The sequence below is a fragment of the Tachysurus vachellii genome, chromosome 14 (genome assembly GCF_030014155.1).
Source record: "Tachysurus vachellii isolate PV-2020 chromosome 14, HZAU_Pvac_v1, whole genome shotgun sequence".
In the NCBI taxonomy this organism is placed as follows: domain Eukaryota; kingdom Metazoa; phylum Chordata; class Actinopteri; order Siluriformes; family Bagridae; genus Tachysurus; species Tachysurus vachellii.
Genome location: NC_083473.1, coordinates 15,587,463 through 15,605,154, shown reverse-complemented (window position 1 = coordinate 15,605,154; position 17,692 = coordinate 15,587,463). Strand labels below are relative to the sequence as shown.

Here is a 17,692-nt window from a genome sequence, read left to right as displayed (position 1 = left end):
GCGATCACTTCATGTGTAGTCTTACTCAGCAAAAGTAGTGACCAGTAATGTGTATAAATGTCATATGCAAGGACAGCAGAAATGCAATCAAAATACATAACATATAGACATTTTTTTCTTTCTGAAATTTGCATAGAATGTCAAATTTATTTTAATGTCAAGTAGCTCTTTTAAACAGTAATACTGTCAACTCGTTTATACACTTTCATGTGAAGCGTCTGTTCCACGTCGGTCAGTTTTCTCTGTTTCCTTTCACACTTTTACTAAAAGAAGTTACCTGATTGTGTCCTTTTTTCCACAGCAAACACTAGAATGACTTATAGTCAAAATAAGCCCGGAGAAAGATGCTTCACTTCAGTCTTTCTCAGAGTAAACCACTTAAGCTTAGGCTAGTGTGTTACATGGGATATGGTTCAGTGTTTCTAGCTTGATTCTGGACGTTGGTCTGGCTGTAGGGAGAGAGGTCATGCGCTGTAGAGGTGTATGATTCATCACTCAAAGAATATCATGGGTTACGAAGCAGGGGTCACATAAAATCCTCAAAGTCTTGTGCATAACCTCCGTCAAACTCGCCGTAGTCACCAAAGTCATCTTTCATCTTGGCTTTTAAACCGCCTCCAGGTAAACCGCCTTTCTTTTTCTTCTTTCCTTTATTTTGCTATTTATTTATCATTGACCAAGAGAAAGAAATAACCCAGAAAGTGGTTAGACAACAAACTATAAATGTCCTGCAGCCAAAACAATTTAAATGTCATGGTTAAACTTGTGTTGTTTGGGTTAAGTTAGTGTGACGGTAGCAGACGTTTTGACTCTAAATTTGATTCCGTCTGTTACAGAATAAAGTGACCCTTCTATGCTAACATACATAATCTACTGATTTTACACAGTCATCAGTCACTGATTAGGGACACCTACTCATTCATACGATTATCTAACTGATCTAAATCAGCCAATCGTGTTTCAGCAGCACAATGTGTACAATCAAGCAAATACAGAGCTTCAGTTCATGTTCATATCAAACATAGAAACAGTGAAGAAAATTGTGTGATCTCAGTGATTGTGGCCTGGTTGTTGAAGCTTATTTCAGAAACTGCTGATCATCTGGGATTTTCCTACAAAACAATCTCTAAGGTTTACACGAAATGGTGCAAAAAACATCAAAAGTGTGACAATTCTGCTGCTTGAATTGTCTTGATGATGAGAGATCAGAGAACACGAGCAAAAAAACGTAACGTACGAGTGAGCAAATGAGCATCTCCAAACACGCAGAACATCCAACCTTACAGCGGATGAGATACAAGAGCAGAAAACCACGTTGGATTCTAATCCTCTCAGCCAAGAACAAAACATCTGAGGCTAGAGTGAGCACAGGACCATCAAAACTAGACAGCTGAAGATTGTAATCTTCAACTCAGCAGTATCCAAAATGCTGCTAATAATAACCAGCCATCTGGCACCAACAATCAAGCCCCAGCCAACGTAACTGAGATGACACGTATCCCTCATTCTATAGGTTGATGTGTTCAATCACTTACTAATAAATGTCTTGTGTTAGATAAGTAATAAACATACACACGTAACAGAAAATATCAAATCGCTTCTGTATTGCACTACAATCCAGACAGCTTACCTTTTCTTGCCTCTGCTTCTCGCTGAGTAACACTGTGAGTGAGTTGTTAATTTTCTTTAAGTCTTCGACTTCCACTAGAACAGATTACAAGTCACAGCTGAAACGTGTGTAAGAACACCGAGACACAGATGCAGACAAACACATTGGACCAGGATTTGATTGTGTTACTAAACAGGTGATGAAGTTGTGTATGAGCCAGACTCACATGAAAGACACAGGTCTCTAAACAGTGACTCTAAGAAGTTGGAGTAGTGTATCGACTTCTCGTACAAAGATATTTTCTCTTTCAGCAACCGCTCAAACTCTGTGAAGTCATCTTTGGAGGAAGGGCTCATGGCATCTATTCCTGTTACGTTATTCGATACGATACCTAACGGGGAAACCAATGACATCCTTAAAAGTATGTAATAGATAAATGAATATGTTTAGACATCTTTTTTTTATAATAATAATAATAATAACACTAATAAAGCTAATATGTATAAACTAATGACTGTGCAATAAATAACTTTGGTGATATAAAGGCATCACTTACCAAACACCTCTTTGGCTAGTTCCAAATCTGAATCCTCCTGAAGCTTCTTCAGTCTAAGTTTCTCTGCCAACTCCTCCTCAGGTGGGTATTCTTTGCTGTCTTGAGATTCCTCTAACTGCTATATACACAGTCGTCATCAATTAATGCTACGCAATCAATTAAAACGTTAAAACTATAAGGAATTGTTTTATTATGACCTCGTTTTAGAGCAAGACGACCCAAATGCTTCATACACGCATGACAAAGATAACAATATAAAGAAGCATTGTTTTTTCTCCCCTTATGTTCCCTTGAGTTAGGACAAGACAGAGAGAACTGATGGTATATATTAATGAATCCGACGTGCCAGAAACAAACAGACGTCAGCACTCAAGCATTTAATGTAAAACACACAGTATATAATAATAATCTGTGAAAATATCAGTTCAGTGTGGAAATCTAACAATTTCAAAAACTAATATTTAGAAGAAACTAATATTTATACAAAAACTAATGTTTAGCTTATTCACACAAAGTAATTTTCTATTTTCTGATAGAAATAACGGTTAGCAATTGCGGAGGTTTACACACATCTTACAGCGCCGTGGCTCTCAATGCAGGGTCTGTGCCTTTTAAAAAAAGAAACCTTACAGGTGGAGAAAGCATGGCACAAAACGTCCTCAGTTTGAATGAATGAGTTTAATCCAGACCTGGATGACTGACAAAGCAAACTCGATCATATCCAATCTTTAGAATAATGTTTTGTGGATCAAATGTATAGAAATAAAAAGCTTCATGGTTCTAATAAATACCCCCAATAGTTTTTCCACATATAAATACTGATCCTAAAATGTAAATAGTTTCATTTGTAACCACAATGTAAAGGATCCCTGGCTACATCATGTTTAACACCTGATCTAGAGCATGTTATTTTTGTCCTGCTGCACTCGAGTTAATCCACGGTTTCGACTAGTCCGTGAATATCTATAGTCGCTGACTAAACACTGTTCTCGTAGGCTTATCTATCTCTACACAGTTCTGTTTAGAAGCCTAATACGTTAGCATGCATGCTGAGTTCACGCCCTTCTAGTTCGGTCAGTTTTGTGGTGTGTGAGATAAAGAATAACTCTATTGTGTGTTTGAGTAAGAGAATCAAACGTTGCTTTAAAAGATAAAACTTGTCTGTGTTAAGATAAAACTGCGCTCATTTATTGCCGCGAGCATCAGCAACGCTACAAAGTTAGAGCACAACCGTACAAACATTACATTCTCCTTCACCGCTGCATTCACACACATGCACTACGGCACCATTAACGTTAATTAAGGTGAAGGCAGCACCTGAGCAGGAACACACTCTTAACTAACATAGATAACAGAAGAAAAAAGAAATAAACCAACCAGAACATGCTTTGCTCACCTGCTTTTGAAACTCCTCTTGTTTTTTCTTTTGTAAACTCTCCTTCTCTTTGATTTTATCACTAAGTTTTTTCTTCTCTGGTGGCTTTGTGACTGCAACTAAGAAATAAAAATATATGAATGGAAACAAAACAAGCTGAAAAGTTGGACTGCTTAAAGTAAAGGTGCTTTAATTCACCTGTTTTTGTCTCGGTCAATTTGTCTTCTTCCTCCTCTTCATCATCCCAGTTATCCTGAATGAAAATACAGATAAACAAATCTATCTTTATAAGAGAAAAACGTGTGTAAGGAATATAACATGACAGAGTTCGCTGTTATAAGGAAATCAAATATACGGTAATGTGCCTTGACTGGGCGTGAAGTGGAGAGACAACCCTAATCTTCACCTTTTTAATTGTAACATTGGTTTATTTTGCAATTTTTCCAACACTGCATTTCTTTTTTTATTCCCCCTTTTATAGATTTTCTACCTAATTTAGTTCATGGCAAATTCCAACCATCACACAGATCACCCTATCACACAATATCTAGCAACCAGGAAGGGTGAAGGGGATGTGGACGTGGGTAGATAGAATATTGTTTCAAGCATAGGATCCGTCCTCCAATAAACGTGTAGGGAGCTGATCAGACATTTTCAAACTGTTTGTTGTGTAACATCAGTGGCAGAGTAACACACTTATATGTTATATGCTATCTACCAGCTTCCACAGGCATGAGCTCACAGACTCTCCTGAAAGACAAGCGTCACTGTGACCGACAGGGGAGAGAGTATGACAAACGGTGTGTCCATTTTTAATCGATTATTGTGGGAACTTTAGCAAAAAAAAAAAAAAGATTATTACCAGTATCACTTACAATATAGCAGAGGATCAGCAGACATTTCCTCACATTCCGGCCCATCATTTTTTATATCCCTCAAACTTCAAAAATTCACAAAAAGGATTTTGTCATGTTACTAGAAAACCAGAAATATCTCTGTTCTAATGACTCTCCGTTGTCTGAAAAGAAAAAAAAAAAAAGCAAAAGGACTTTACAAAGTTGTTACAAAAAGTGCTGATACTGGAGACTCCTCCTATAATAAACGTCTCCTGACAGAAAATCCTATTAACTATTACACACAGATTTGAAATCTCCATAATCCCGTCATCAGGGCATTTGTTCACGTCTTCGTGTTGGGAGTTTTCATCACAAACACACGTGTGTATGTGATCTGGGACTCACCTACCTACCTACTTACTTACTCTATGTTTACTTGGTGCTCTCTCTGTGCACAGAAGTATTGTTATGCTGGAACATATTTGGGCCTCTTACTTTCAGTAAAGGTTCATATCAATGCTTAAAAGATATTCTAGACAACTCTGTGCCTTCATTGTATTAACAGTCTGGAGAAGAAGCACATATGTGTGTGTGTGTGTGTGTGTGTGTGTGTGTGTGTGTGTGTGATGCTCAGGTGTCCACACACTTTTGCCCATGGAGTGTATGTTTGATTCATTATCCCAGATAACAGCCTCATATACATTATAAGACCCTGATACTTATAGTTTACTGCTTTTCTGTTTGAGGAACAATAAGTAATATCGTTAAAAGAACATGTTTTCTTTCTTATTCAGTCAGTTTTATCATCATGTAGATTAGCTAGCATTGCTAACCAGGGGAGATCACCGCCTCAGCTTGCTAGCTAGCTTGAGAAAGAAGCGATTGACACTTAAAGGTTGCTTTACTTTACCAGCTGTCAGGTGAATAAGAGGAAAGACAATGTGTAACGTGTGGGAGAAACGATGCTCAGTCCAGGCAGTGAGCTGAGTTACTAACTTTGACGTCTTCATCCTCATCCTCGCCTTCCCACTTGTCATGACCTGGCGCCTTCTTGATGGGTTCCTCTGGCTCAAAACTGTCGGTATCTGTGGCAGAAAAGAGAAAGAGTTGCATTAGGCAAGACGGCGACAAGCTGTTACACAAACCGTACGTGTGTTCTGGATACCGAAAGCGTGAACAAACAGCAGACAACGCTGTGTCTTTCTCACCCCAAGAATCGGCGTCCGCCATTTCGAAAGGACCACTGAAGTGTAGTGTGGTGAACAGACCACAACAAAGTGACTTCCGCCGGGGAACTGCTGAAAAGTTTCAAATGTAAAGTTCATACTGTCTTTATACTAATATTAGCATTACTACATTCATTCATTCATTCATTTTCTACCGCTTATCCAAACTACCTCGGGTCACGGGGGCATTACTACAGATAATAATAATAATAATAATAATAATAATAATAATAATAATAATAATAACAATAATAATAATAATAACAATTATTATTGTTATTATTGTTATTATTATAAAATAATCATCCCATCATCCCATCATCATCATCATCATTATTACATCATCATCATCATTATCATCACATCATCATAATCAAAATCATCATCATCATCATCATATCATCATCATCATCGTCGTCATCATCATTATTAAGAAATGACCACAGACCTGGTTGGTTTACAGTGACTTGGTGTATGCATGGAGTTTGCATGTTCTCTCAGTGCTTTTGGAGTTTCCTTTGGGTGCTCTGGTTTCCTCCCCCACTCCAGTGGCATGTGTTGTAGGCTGTCTAATATATCTAGTGTAGTGTGTGTGTTGGGGGGCACGGTGGCTTAGTGGTTAGCACGTTGGCCTCACACCTCCAGGGTTGGGGTTCGATTCCCGCCTCCGCCTTGTGTGTGTGGAGTTTGCATGTTCTCCCCGTGCCTCGGGGGTTTCCTCCGGGTACTCCGGTTTCCTCCTCCGGTCCAAAGACATGCATGGTAGGTTGATTGGCATCTCTGGAAAATTGTCCGTAGTGTGTGATTGCGTGAGTGAATGAGAGTGTGTATGTGCCTTGCGATGGGTTGGCACTCCGTCCAGGGTGTATCCTGCCTTGATGCCCGATGACGCCTGAGATAGGCACAGGCTCCCCGTGACCCGAGGTAGTTCGGATAAGCGTGAGTGAGTGAGTGAGTGAGTGAGTGAGTGAGTGAGTGAGTGAGTGAGTGAGTGAGTGAGTGAGTTATTTTTTAATGTGATGGGCTGGCACCCATCTATCGTGTCTTCTGCCTTGCGATAGACAGTCTATTGGGTAGACACCAGCCTCTCTGTGAGCCTGTATAGGATAAGCTGGAAGATGAAGTTGGATGGATAGGTAGATAAATGTATTGATTGTGGTACGGGTGTTCCAGCCAAGTGAATCCTCATGCCTTGCATCCAGTGCATCCAGTTGTGTATGATTCACATTTCCTCACAGGCCTGCTGCTGGTTTCTTTTTATAGGTCTCTTTAGGGAAAAGCCTATTTTGAGAATTTAAACCAATGTAAATGCAATAACGTTGTCCAGGCATTGAAAATGAAAAGTAAATTGCTTAAGTTCTTGCAAGAATGTGCTCATAATTAAATCTACATATACTGTGATATCAGATGTTTTTAATATTTTGCACAAGATCTCAGGTTTTCATTTAGCCAGAAAAGATCCGCACTTATTTAAACAGCTTATCTTGGTCTTTATACAATTTAGGTGTGGCTCCTATTTGTATAGAAAAGAGGCTTATATGAGAGAATGAAAATTACTTACAAAGACTTCTTTACAAAGGAAATTAATCGGCCTAGTATCACAATCACTGTACAAAAAATATTAAATGAATAATAATAATTATTACTATTATTATTATTATTAGTAGTAGTAGTAGTAGTAGCAGCAGTAGTAGTAGTAGTGTGGTGGGATTCAGGCTGCTGTGAAGCAGGGACACATTTACTATTATCACTCACTCACTCACTCACTCATTTTCTACCGCTTATCCGAACTATTCTCGGGTCACAGGGAGCCTGTGCCTATCTCAGGCGTCATAGGGCATCAAGGCAGGATACACCCTGGATGGAGTGCCAACCCATTGCAGGGCACACACACACTCTCATTCACTCACGCAATCACACACTACAGACAATTTTCAAGAGATGCCAATCAACCTACCATGCATGTTTTTGGACTGGGGGAGGAAACCGGAGTACCCGGAGGAAACCCCCGAGGCACGGGGAGAACAAACTCCACACACACAAGGCGGAGGCGGGAATCGAACCCCCAACCCTGGAGGTGTGAGGCAAACGTGCTAACCAGTAAGCCACCATGCCCCCCCCATTTACTATTATTCATTCATTCATTCATTCATTCATTTATTCATTCATTCATTCATTCATTCATTTACTCATTTATTTATTTATTTTTGTGTCCATAACCAAAACAGTTTTATTCTTCTTATACCACAGCAATTTGCCAGCACTGACATCTATTCATCCATTTTTTGTAGTGCTTATCCTGGTGTCTTGGGGAATCTAGAGCTGATCGCAGGGGGACACCACAGACATTGTATATGCACTATGGACAATTTAGAGATGCCAATCAGCCTACAGTACATGTCTTTGGACTTGGGGAGAAAACCAGATCACTCAGAAGAATTACAATTATGTTGGTGGTCTTCTGTGTAACAAGTTTGTTCCTGTAATCGATTCATTACCCTGTTACATTCACTCAGACAGGCAGGTCCCCATTAAAAACCCTTTCCAGCTTGCACTTATGTTTCTCACTTTTGTATAACGTAGTTATTACATTCTTATACAGTATATACAATATATAAGTGATCTAATTGTCGCTAGAAAGATGCAGAATGCATGAGATTATGGCTGCACAATGACTTTTATTTTGATCTGTAGCACCTGTCCTGGTTTTCAGCATTGCTTATGCGTTTAATGTTGCTGGCTTTGTCCAGGTTTCCTGCAATTGCTGCGGTTACCATCGATACGGGATGGCTTCTGGAATTCTCCTTGTTTAATGCAGTAAAAAGGTAAAATGAATGCAACATGATATGAATTTATTTTAATGCACGGTTTGAAGCGCCACAACATTTTTTGTTAGGGTCCCTTGCATGCGTAAAAGGCATCCGTTTTGTTTGGCGCTGTTTCTTTAAGAGATTAGGGCTCTGTCCCGGGATGCTGTGTGTGTGTGTGTGTGTGTGTGTGTGTGTGTGTGTGTGTGTGTGTGCTGCATCCACGTTCCTATATCTTTATACCTTATACCTTTCCCCTCATCCACGCTTCAATCTCGTAGGTGCGTAAAACAACAAGCTCCCAACGCCCAACCTTGTGGATCCTCTGGTAAGCTCGTTTAAAAAGTATAGTCTGTGTGAAAATGCGTAGAATGTATGTGTGGTGTTTTCATTAGTCATGTTTTCTGTGAGTGGCTGCAATCCGTGGACACAATTACGTGGGGAAAACAAGACAACTGCACCAAAACAGAAGAGTGTTATGTCTGCAGTGTAGGATATGATGTCTGTGTTTTATGTTTGTTATGACGCATCCCTAAGGTTTGTGGGCGAAGGAATGCAAAAAGACAGCCTGGGAGTCTAATCTGAGATTTTCACACTGACTGTGTTAAATGTTATTGTTGAAAAAGCAAATGTTGAAGTAAATATGCAAATGTGCATCTTAAACTGCTATTTTCCATCTTTACACATGTAATTCTCTCTCTCTCTCTCTCTCTCTCTCTCTCTCTCTCTCTCTCTATGTAAAAGATACATGCAATCTCAGGCTCATTTTATGCTGAAGGTCCTGTACAAATTTACAGTGTGAAGTAATGTTATCTGAAACAGCTTCTGTTATATTTCACTCAATATATTTTATTTTTCCTCTATTCATATTACTTCTGTTTAACCAAAACTATGCAGACACCTGAGCATCACCACACTGTCTGTCCAAAAAACAGGTGCCACAAAATCTGAAGCACAAAATTCTATTGGGTGTCTTGATATGCTGTAGCATTATAATTTACTTTCACGGGAACTAAGAGGCCCAGCATGTATCAGCATAAGGATGCTTCTGTGCACCAGGAGAGCACCATAAAGACCTGGTTTGCCAAAGTTGGAGTGGAAGAACATTGAAGATCGTGCCCTGCCCTGACCTCAACCTCACTGATCGTTTTTTGGGTGCCTGGCTGCTGTAATACTTTTGTGGCTGAATAAGCACAAAATATTTCCCCACAGCCACACTCCAAAATCCTTCCCAGAATAGTGGAGGTTATTATAACAGCAATAGGGAGAATAAATCTGGATTGGAACGTTCAAAAAACATATATGAATGTGATTGGTCAGGTGTTTTCATACTTTCATCCATATAGTGTATGTAGAGCTTTCTGTAATGACTGTTTATTGACCCATGTGGGAAAAAATGATCTCTCAGGAATTACTGAAGTCTACATCAGCATGTAGGCTAAACATCCTTACTGACACATGATGCTTAATTGTGATGACCTTTCTCAGATTTTAGTTTAGATAAAGATTGTTCAGCGGATAGTGTTGCTAGCTCATAGCTACAGTTTCCCTGGATCAATCCTGAGTTCAGGTTACTGTCTATACAAAGTTACTGTCTACAGTATATGAACACATGAAAGCAAGTTTCATGTGTTTTCCCTTACATGGGCTTCCTTAAGGGTCTTTGGTTTCCTCTCCTGAAAACATAACAGTAGATGGTCAGTATAAATTGCAGCTAGGTTTGAATGACTATCTAAATGAATGTGTGCATGATTCTCTTCAGTGACGTCCAACCAAGATGCCCAGGATAAACTGGTTACTGATGATGAATGAATGAGTTTAAAAATTGTCATTCTAGGGATAGTCAAAAAAAAAAGGATAAATTCAAATACACCTTGTAATCACTACTGGATAACAGAAATATGTTTCAGGCTAACCTGATCAGCCTCCTGCTGAATGGAACCCATTGGGAAGACTCCAGATCCACTGTGTTATATCTCACAGTTGGCTTGTAAACATCTGGGGATCCCTCGGAATGGGTTAGATTCTGTGACCGGGGAAAATGAATAAAAGAATGAAAGAATGAACGAGCTATTCTACTGTGACTATGAAGATGTTACTGTACTTCTGTAACTCAACTGTTTATGCTTTGTTTTACAGCACTGTAGGAATCCCACTGAAGCCAGTTATGGCTCTCAGACAAAGCCAGGGTTCCAGGGAAGTTCCTGATCATCCACAATGTGTCTCATCTCTACCAGAGCAGACAGCTAAACACTTCAGAGACAGAGGGGATCCTGAAGAACATCATAGTAGTAACACAGAAAGCCAGTCAAGCACACCAGTCCCAGCAAGCTTTTGTCCCATTGATGGCTCTGTCTCAGGGGAAGATTTCGATCATAGGGATAGCCCTATCCATCATGACAGCATGGAGGAAGACTCACTGTCTGAATATGATAATGTGGGCTCAGAGGAGGAAGAAGAGCAGGACTATGAGGAAGATGAGGAACTGCATACAGATGCAGATGGGATGACTTACTATGTTCACTGTTGCCCTGAAGATGAAAGCTATTTGGAAGGAATAGACTGTCAAGAGGGTACTGAGAGTAATAATAGACCAAGTACTTCCAGAGAACCAGATACTCAAGGAAATTCAGGAGATACCTGGGAATTCTCTGAGGGGTTTTATGAAGTGATCCAGCAAGGTACAGAGGAGCTAGTCCACAAATGTCCCGAGCCTATTACAAAGTCTACTTTCATTCAGGCTCCCATGGCAGAGGATGAAGAAGATGATGAAGAAGACGCAGACGACGTAGACGAAGAAGACAACGATGATGATGATGATGCTGTGGAGGAAGATGAAACATATTTTGATTATGAACAAGAGAATGCAGGAGGAAATCAGGATGAAAATGTCTATAAAGGACAATGTGATTTAGAGGAGGACAGTAAAAACCCAATCCAGGGTTCAAATTACAGTAACGGAATGATTAGGGCAGAAGTGGACTTAAGTAGAGATTACAGAGTGGATAAAAGCATCCCAGAGAAGTGTAAGGGTGATGCTCAGAGGTCATTTACTGGTCACAGAGAAAGTAATAAAAAGAGCAATAGTGAAGTTAAAGTTGATTATTCAGGAAACGAATTGGGCAGGGCAGATAAAAACTCAAAACAAGGGTCGATATTCAGAGGGCATCAGATTTGTAAGGAGGACAGAGGCAGCAGAAACTGCAGACTTAATGCTATGACCAAACCTGAAGACACTGAGAATAGAGATTTTAAAAAGAGACATTCGTACAGAGATGATGGACGAGAAGAAAGAGAAGACAGGTGTTCACATGTGAGGAGAAACAGTCCTGAAGATAGTATAGGCAGGGGACATGGATGTCCTCATAGCTATAAAGGAAAGATCAGAAGGGATAGGGAATGGTCAGTGGACACAGACAAGGATATGAATCAGATTGTAAATGAAGTAAAAACAAAAATGAATGTGGGACCTCAGAGCACGGGGACAGATAGAAGTATAGCTAAGAAGTCATGTGATGACAAAAGGATTTCAGAAAATTCACAAGTATCACTGCAGAAAGACCAGACCAGTCCCCCTAAAGAAGACAATAAAGGCCAGGTAACAGTTGAAATCATTGCATGTTGGGTACCTTTTTTTTAATTGAAGTTTATATTCAGGAATCTCTAGATCTAGAGATTTAAATGGCGTAATTTAAAGTTTTACACAATCCTCAGGCAACTCAAAGCAGTCCACAGCATTGCACAGTGAATCCACAATCTGAAACGAACACATCGGCAAGCAACCATAATCTCTCTCAGGTAAAACACTAGCAACAGACAGGAGTTTCCTTTTCTCCTGTTCTAGAAATGCAACCACACTGTAAAATTTGAAACCTGTGTGAATCTGCAGTTTAACAGATTTCCTTTGCTTTACAGCAAGGAAAGAGAAATCACTCTTTCCCAAGCTTTGTGGATGGTAAGCATTTATTGTTCTATATTCATTCAAGAGCTATATGTTCAAAACATAGTGAGTAAATAAATAATTTAATATGTTATATGTATGTTTTGTATCTACTGTGATTATGTAAATGAAATAATCGATAAATACAATAAATAGAGAAATAGATGTACTTAATCGATCCCCAAGTGGATATTTGGGTCAAAATGCCTATTCATATATTTTTCTTATGTCAAAACTATTACAGAGGTTTTTCTGTCTCTTATGTAGTCCCAGGCCCATGTGAACCAGAGGACCTCATCGACGGGATCATCTTTGCTGCTAACTACCTCGGGTCCACTCAACTTTTCTCAGACAGAAACCCGTCCAAGAGTGTGCGAATGATGCAAGCTCAGGAAGCTGTGGACAAAGTAAAGGTGGTGTTATAAAAACTTACGTGAAAGCTTTAGAAGCTTTACATCCATATCTAACCTTAAATAAACATAAGAAATCACGATCTTCTTGTGGCTGTTATGCTGAATGATGGTTGGGGAAAATGTCGACTCCGGCCACAAGATGTAGCCATAACTCTTCTGTTGTGTGTTTTAGTGTGTGGATAAAGAGAGCCAGAGCCCGATTGAGGTTGACCTCTTCATTTCAACAAAGGCCATCAAAGTGCTCAATGCTGACACACAGGTTAGCACTGTTCTAATTCACCATATTAGTAAAAATAAGAGTTTGCACAAAGGTCTGCCCTTAATCACAGTTAACCAGACTCTACATACAGTGTTACTGAAGATACAAATTTCAGTACTCAGAATGCAAAAACATTTCACATTGTGAAATTGAAAAAGTAAAAACTAGCTGCTAACGGTAGGAAATATCCTAAACTAAAATATCTTTCTCTTTTTTTTTTTCTCAGACTAAGCTTATGTTGATTTCTCTATGGAATGGAATTGTCCAAAAACTTCAACAAAGTGTGACATTCACAACAGGAAAGCACACTTAGTTAACAAGGTTTTAGATATCTTTAGAAAGACTGTTTTTGCAGCCACATTTGTTAAACTGGCTCCTTACCCAAAATGGTATTTAAAGGAAGATAGCCTAGGCAGGATTTAAAAGTCATTTTGGATGTTTGCCAAAACGTCAACCACACCGACACTTGACAGACTTTTCTAGTCCACCATACACATAAAACCATGTTAACGTTATACATAAAACAAATTATTGTATACTTTAGCCTTTTTTAGACGGTATGTTAGCTGATAAAGTATCACTTCTGTTTCAGGAAACAATGGTAGACGACGCTCTTCGGACCATCTCCTACATAGCAGACATTGGAAGCGTGGTTGTCTTGATGGCTCGCAGGCGAGTGTCGCAGTCTGCTGCACTCGACTGTAATGAAAGCAGCCTGAACTCTGCAGAGGGCAGGAAGCAGTACCAAATGATCTGTTACGTCTTTGAGTCTGAGGATGTAAGTCAAGACTTTACCCTTATTGCAAACTGATACCATAATATTGCTTATATAAGAGATTAGATGCAACTTTTTCATTTTTTTCTTGTGTAGATGCCCATCTATTACCGCTTGATGTGTAAAAACACAAGTTGTTATCGTTATAGTATATTTTATACGGGTTGGCAAATGGCCACATGCTATCTGGTCATAAATCAGGTTAAATCCATAAATTCTAGGCCTTGTTTTATCATTTCATGTAATTATTACTAATCCGTATAATTTCCGTGTGCCTGATTGTAGATTGTAGCCTGATTGTCTCAGAGCAGCAGGAGCAATGCCCTGAAAAGTGTATGATTATGTAATTGCTCATGACCTCACTTTCATTCTGTGATTTAACTTGACTGAGCATGCTATCTCACTCAGTATTCTTTCTCCTTTCACTCTCCCCTCCCCGTCTTCAGGCCCAGCTCATTGCACAGTCCATTGGGCAGGCGTTTAGTATGGCCTACCAAGAATTTCTGAGAGCAAATGGGATCAACCCTAAGGATCTCAGCCAGAAAGACTACAGTGATATTCTTAATTCACAAGAGATGTACAACGATGATCTCATCCACTTTTCAAACTCTGAGAACTGTAAAGAGGTATGGGAGTATCAAAGCTACTTAGTCAACATTCCGTACAAAATAACAGTTAGTGTAGGGCATGCTGTTCCCTCCCCTCCCTGTTGATCCTGCCCTGTCCTTTCTCTTTTGGTAGCTGCACTTGGAAAAGCAGAAAGGAGAGATTCTTGGGGTTGTGATAGTGGAGTCTGGCTGGGGGTCTATCCTACCCACAGTTATCCTGGCTTGCATGCTGAACAGTGGGCCAGCTGCCCGTTCAGGGAAGCTCAACGTGGGCGATCAGATAATGGCTGTCAATGACACGAGTCTGGTGGGCTTGCCGCTAGCCACGTGCCAGGGCATCATCAAGGTTTTTATGCATTTTTATAAATGAATGTTATGCTTACTTGTTTTTCTCTATATTTTTATTTTTCATTTAAAGCTAACTTACCCTGTTAGAAATTCAGAACATTATTTATGCGTTGTAAATTTCTTTATTAGCTGTATTTCGTTTAAAAATGAGTCAAGTGGAAGGCGATATGTGGATACAGTGGTAAATAATAATTTGCATTTCCGTCTCACTTAATACATAATTTGCATCTTGAGCTCACTTAATGCACTTAATACATAAAAGTAAGGACACTGTAGTGGAAAATAGAACCTAAAACCACGAGTTCATACATTTAACGTAAAAAAAGAAAGAAAGAAAGAAAGAAAGAAAGAAAGAAAGAGATTGAGTGACTGCAAAAGCCATGACATATGACTTGCTTCATTTTCATACTCATCAATGCAATATGGATTTGGAGGAAAAAATTCCCATTAAGATATAATTGATACATTACAGAATACGTTTGTACTGATTTACAAGGTAAGGAACACAAACCATGCCAGTAAAATCCCCCTACAGCATTAAAGGCTACTTCTGCTTTTTCTGTGTAATAGTTTGATACAATTTATACTTTCAATTCAGAATAAGATTTTGGGAATGTTGTTTATGACAGTGCTTACAGTTCTGTGTGTGTGTGTGTGTGTGTGTGTGTGTGTGTGTGTGTGTGTGTGTTTATTCCAGGGCTTGAAGAATCAGTTACAGGTAAAGCTGAGTGTAGTAAGCTGTCCTCCTGTGACCATGGTGCTAATAAAGAGACCAGATCTGCAGTACCCTTTAGGCTTCAGTGTACAGAATGGCATAGTGAGTACACTAGCAGGACGCTATGCATGCACTATGTTGACTAATATTACTAGAAGTGCATTGTATGGTTTGTATTTACTGGTACAAACAAACTGTCTTTCTAGATCTGCAGCCTCATGCGAGGTGGAATAGCAGAACGTGGAGGAGTGCGTGTGGGTCATAGAATAATTGAAATAAATGGACAGAGTGTAGTTGCCATGGCACATGAGAAAATTGTCCATGCCCTATCGGTGTCTGTCGGAGAGGTCGGCGTACTCTTATAAGATTTAAACTCAAGCATTGTGTATGTTGACGTTACTTGAGACTCATAATGCTTTATCTCTTACCAACAGATTCATATGAAAACTATGCCAGCTGTGATGTTCAGACTGCTAACTGGACAGGAAACGCCAATGTACATCTAATGGCAATGCCAGTGCTCTGGAAGCTCTGTAATGCTCTGCCCTGCCTGTGCAACTCAAAACAAATCTAGAATAAGGAATTCTTTGGCTTGTCACCCAGGAGGAACTCCTAAAGGTTTTATGTAGAGCCCTATACCAGAGTGTTTCCCTACCCTTCCAAGTAGAAAACTAAAATTCCTCCAAAACCTTTTTTCCTCATGAGTGTAGATTTAACCTCTCTTACAATCTGTTCTGTGAACACAGCGTCATTGTTGTGCATTCTGCTAATATACTAATTCAGTCTCAGTACATTCAATAGAGAAACTGACATCAGGCCTAATCCTTATTTAATCGTGCTCTCCAGTGCATTTACAGTGTGTATGCTTCGTCATTAAAAGAGAACACTAAGGGCAAGCTATTTTTAATTCTCACATTGGGGCAAGGTTTATGTTGTAGTGTTAAATAAGGTGTTTAGGTCTAACACTGACAAAAAAATACAAGAATCTCAGAATAAATTGGTCTTGCAAGGCTCAAAAGGCCATGGTAGTTGAATGAATCTTCTGAATGGTAGTCTCCTCTTTTTGTTTTTTTAACCTTGGGGAAATACAATGCATGATTGTGTTCCATGCAGGCGAGCTGCAGCTTATAGAATGTCAGCTCATCTCTGTCAGTCCTAGTAAACAAATACCGCTCTAGTCATAAGTCTACCCTGATGGTTGTAGTTCCTCTGCTTGCTCTGACTCGCATGATTATTTTTTTAATATATTGGGATTTATTTTTAATGCTGTACATAGTAGACTTGTTTATCAGCTGACTTTTATTTACTAAGACTAGTTATCTATGCAGATTCTTCAGCTGATCTGAGAATGATGCTATTCGTGCTCATATTTATCCATTAATGTTTCATTCATTTCATAAAACGTCAGTCATTTGGGGAGGATCGCCTGACTTCCAAAGAAGAAGTAATTACCAAAACAAATAGAATCTATTTTAATACCATCATATGACACATTGGGCTGATTTAAATCACCTCATATTATGTTGTAATTGAATCTGTGCCTTTGTCCTTCCACCTCCACTCAAAATGCTTACAGTTTTTGGGTGCCATGAATACAACACAATGCAAAAAAAATAAAGTTTCACCACAGCTACATGCTGGATGTAATTGGCCTTGGGAGAGTCTATAAACTTTAGTTACAGCATTGAGTCTTCACTGGGAGTAAATTAGAAAGAACGTGGGAAATTGTTGATTGACTTGAGCAGTATAAACATTGATATGAAGGTTTAAATAGTTTTTATATCTAACAACACAAGAGTATTAGATTTTGAAACAAAAAACATCCCCATACCTATGTGGAAGTGAGTGTTTTATATGAAGGATGCGCAACTATTTCAATATTACCCTGAGACAATAATACCAAAACAAATAAGGTGACGGTGACGCACATTGCCGAGCAAATTAACTCACCAGATCTGAGAAGGTGAATCATACTTATAAATAATACAGTGCATATAAGATATGCTTTACTCAATGGAGTTACTGTGCCAGCAACCTAAGCCAGGTGACTGTACTAGAAAACATAAAGGAAATGTAAGGAATATGAGGAGCTGGCATTATCATTCAACAAAAGAGTGGGATACATGTTTTTTGTTGTTTTTTTTGCATTATTAATTTGATTGCTCTGTACACAATGTTTTTCATATATATTTATTTTTTCTCAAGTTAAACAAATGTATATACAT

General features: G+C 39.1%; 2 protein-coding genes across 7 annotated transcripts; one reads left to right on the top strand and one right to left on the bottom strand.

Annotated features, from left to right (window-relative positions):
* Window positions 1-127: 127 nt before the first annotated feature.
* eif3ja (eukaryotic translation initiation factor 3, subunit Ja) lies at window positions 128-5,666 on the bottom strand. 6 transcript variants are annotated; one of them, XM_060886945.1, is made up of 8 exons: window positions 5,585-5,666; window positions 5,373-5,461; window positions 3,739-3,793; window positions 3,562-3,653; window positions 2,166-2,283; window positions 1,836-2,000; window positions 1,631-1,704; window positions 128-658 (listed from the first exon to the last, which is right to left on the bottom strand). In XM_060886945.1, exons 1-8 carry the CDS (start codon window positions 5,604-5,606, stop codon window positions 527-529), a joined length of 747 nt encoding a protein of 248 aa, XP_060742928.1. In that variant the 5' UTR covers window positions 5,607-5,666; the 3' UTR covers window positions 128-526. The 6 variants fall into 6 exon arrangements, with proteins under 6 accessions (XP_060742928.1, XP_060742929.1, XP_060742926.1 ...); XM_060886946.1 differs by having other exon boundaries at window positions 2,166-2,280; XM_060886943.1 differs by having other exon boundaries at window positions 3,562-3,659; window positions 5,585-5,662.
* A 2,957-nt stretch (window positions 5,667-8,623) lies between these two features.
* apba2a (amyloid beta (A4) precursor protein-binding, family A, member 2a) lies at window positions 8,624-17,489 on the top strand. Its single transcript, XM_060887431.1, has 12 exons — window positions 8,624-8,737; window positions 10,549-12,007; window positions 12,124-12,207; window positions 12,325-12,364; window positions 12,617-12,762; window positions 12,935-13,021; window positions 13,614-13,799; window positions 14,243-14,422; window positions 14,538-14,750; window positions 15,450-15,569; window positions 15,674-15,814; window positions 15,902-17,489. The coding sequence occupies exons 2-12, from the start codon at window positions 10,577-10,579 to the stop codon at window positions 15,971-15,973; spliced, it is 2,700 nt and encodes an 899-aa protein (XP_060743414.1). The 5' UTR covers window positions 8,624-8,737; window positions 10,549-10,576; the 3' UTR covers window positions 15,974-17,489.
* Window positions 17,490-17,692: the final 203 nt, after the last annotated feature.

What these genes read in the sequence shown, in the direction of transcription:
- eif3ja (XM_060886943.1), bottom strand. Translation starts at nt 5,606, where the DNA reads ATGGCGGACGCCGATTCTTGGG. An exon ending in ATGAGGATGAAGACGTCAAA is followed by an intron (nt 3,794 to 5,372) that starts GTTAGTAACTCA and finishes ATTTTCATTCAG; the next exon opens with GATAACTGGGATGATGAAGA. An exon ending in ACTAGCCAAAGAGGTGTTTG is followed by an intron (nt 2,001 to 2,165) that starts GTAAGTGATGCC and finishes TTTCCCCGTTAG; the next exon opens with GTATCGTATCGAATAACGTA.
- apba2a (XM_060887431.1), top strand. Translation starts at nt 10,577, where the DNA reads ATGGCTCTCAGACAAAGCCAGGGTTCCAGGGAAGTTCCTGATCATCCA. An exon ending in TTTCCCAAGCTTTGTGGATG is followed by an intron (nt 12,365 to 12,616) that starts GTAAGCATTTAT and finishes TCTCTTATGTAG; the next exon opens with TCCCAGGCCCATGTGAACCA. An exon ending in CGTGCCAGGGCATCATCAAG is followed by an intron (nt 14,751 to 15,449) that starts GTTTTTATGCAT and finishes TGTTTATTCCAG; the next exon opens with GGCTTGAAGAATCAGTTACA.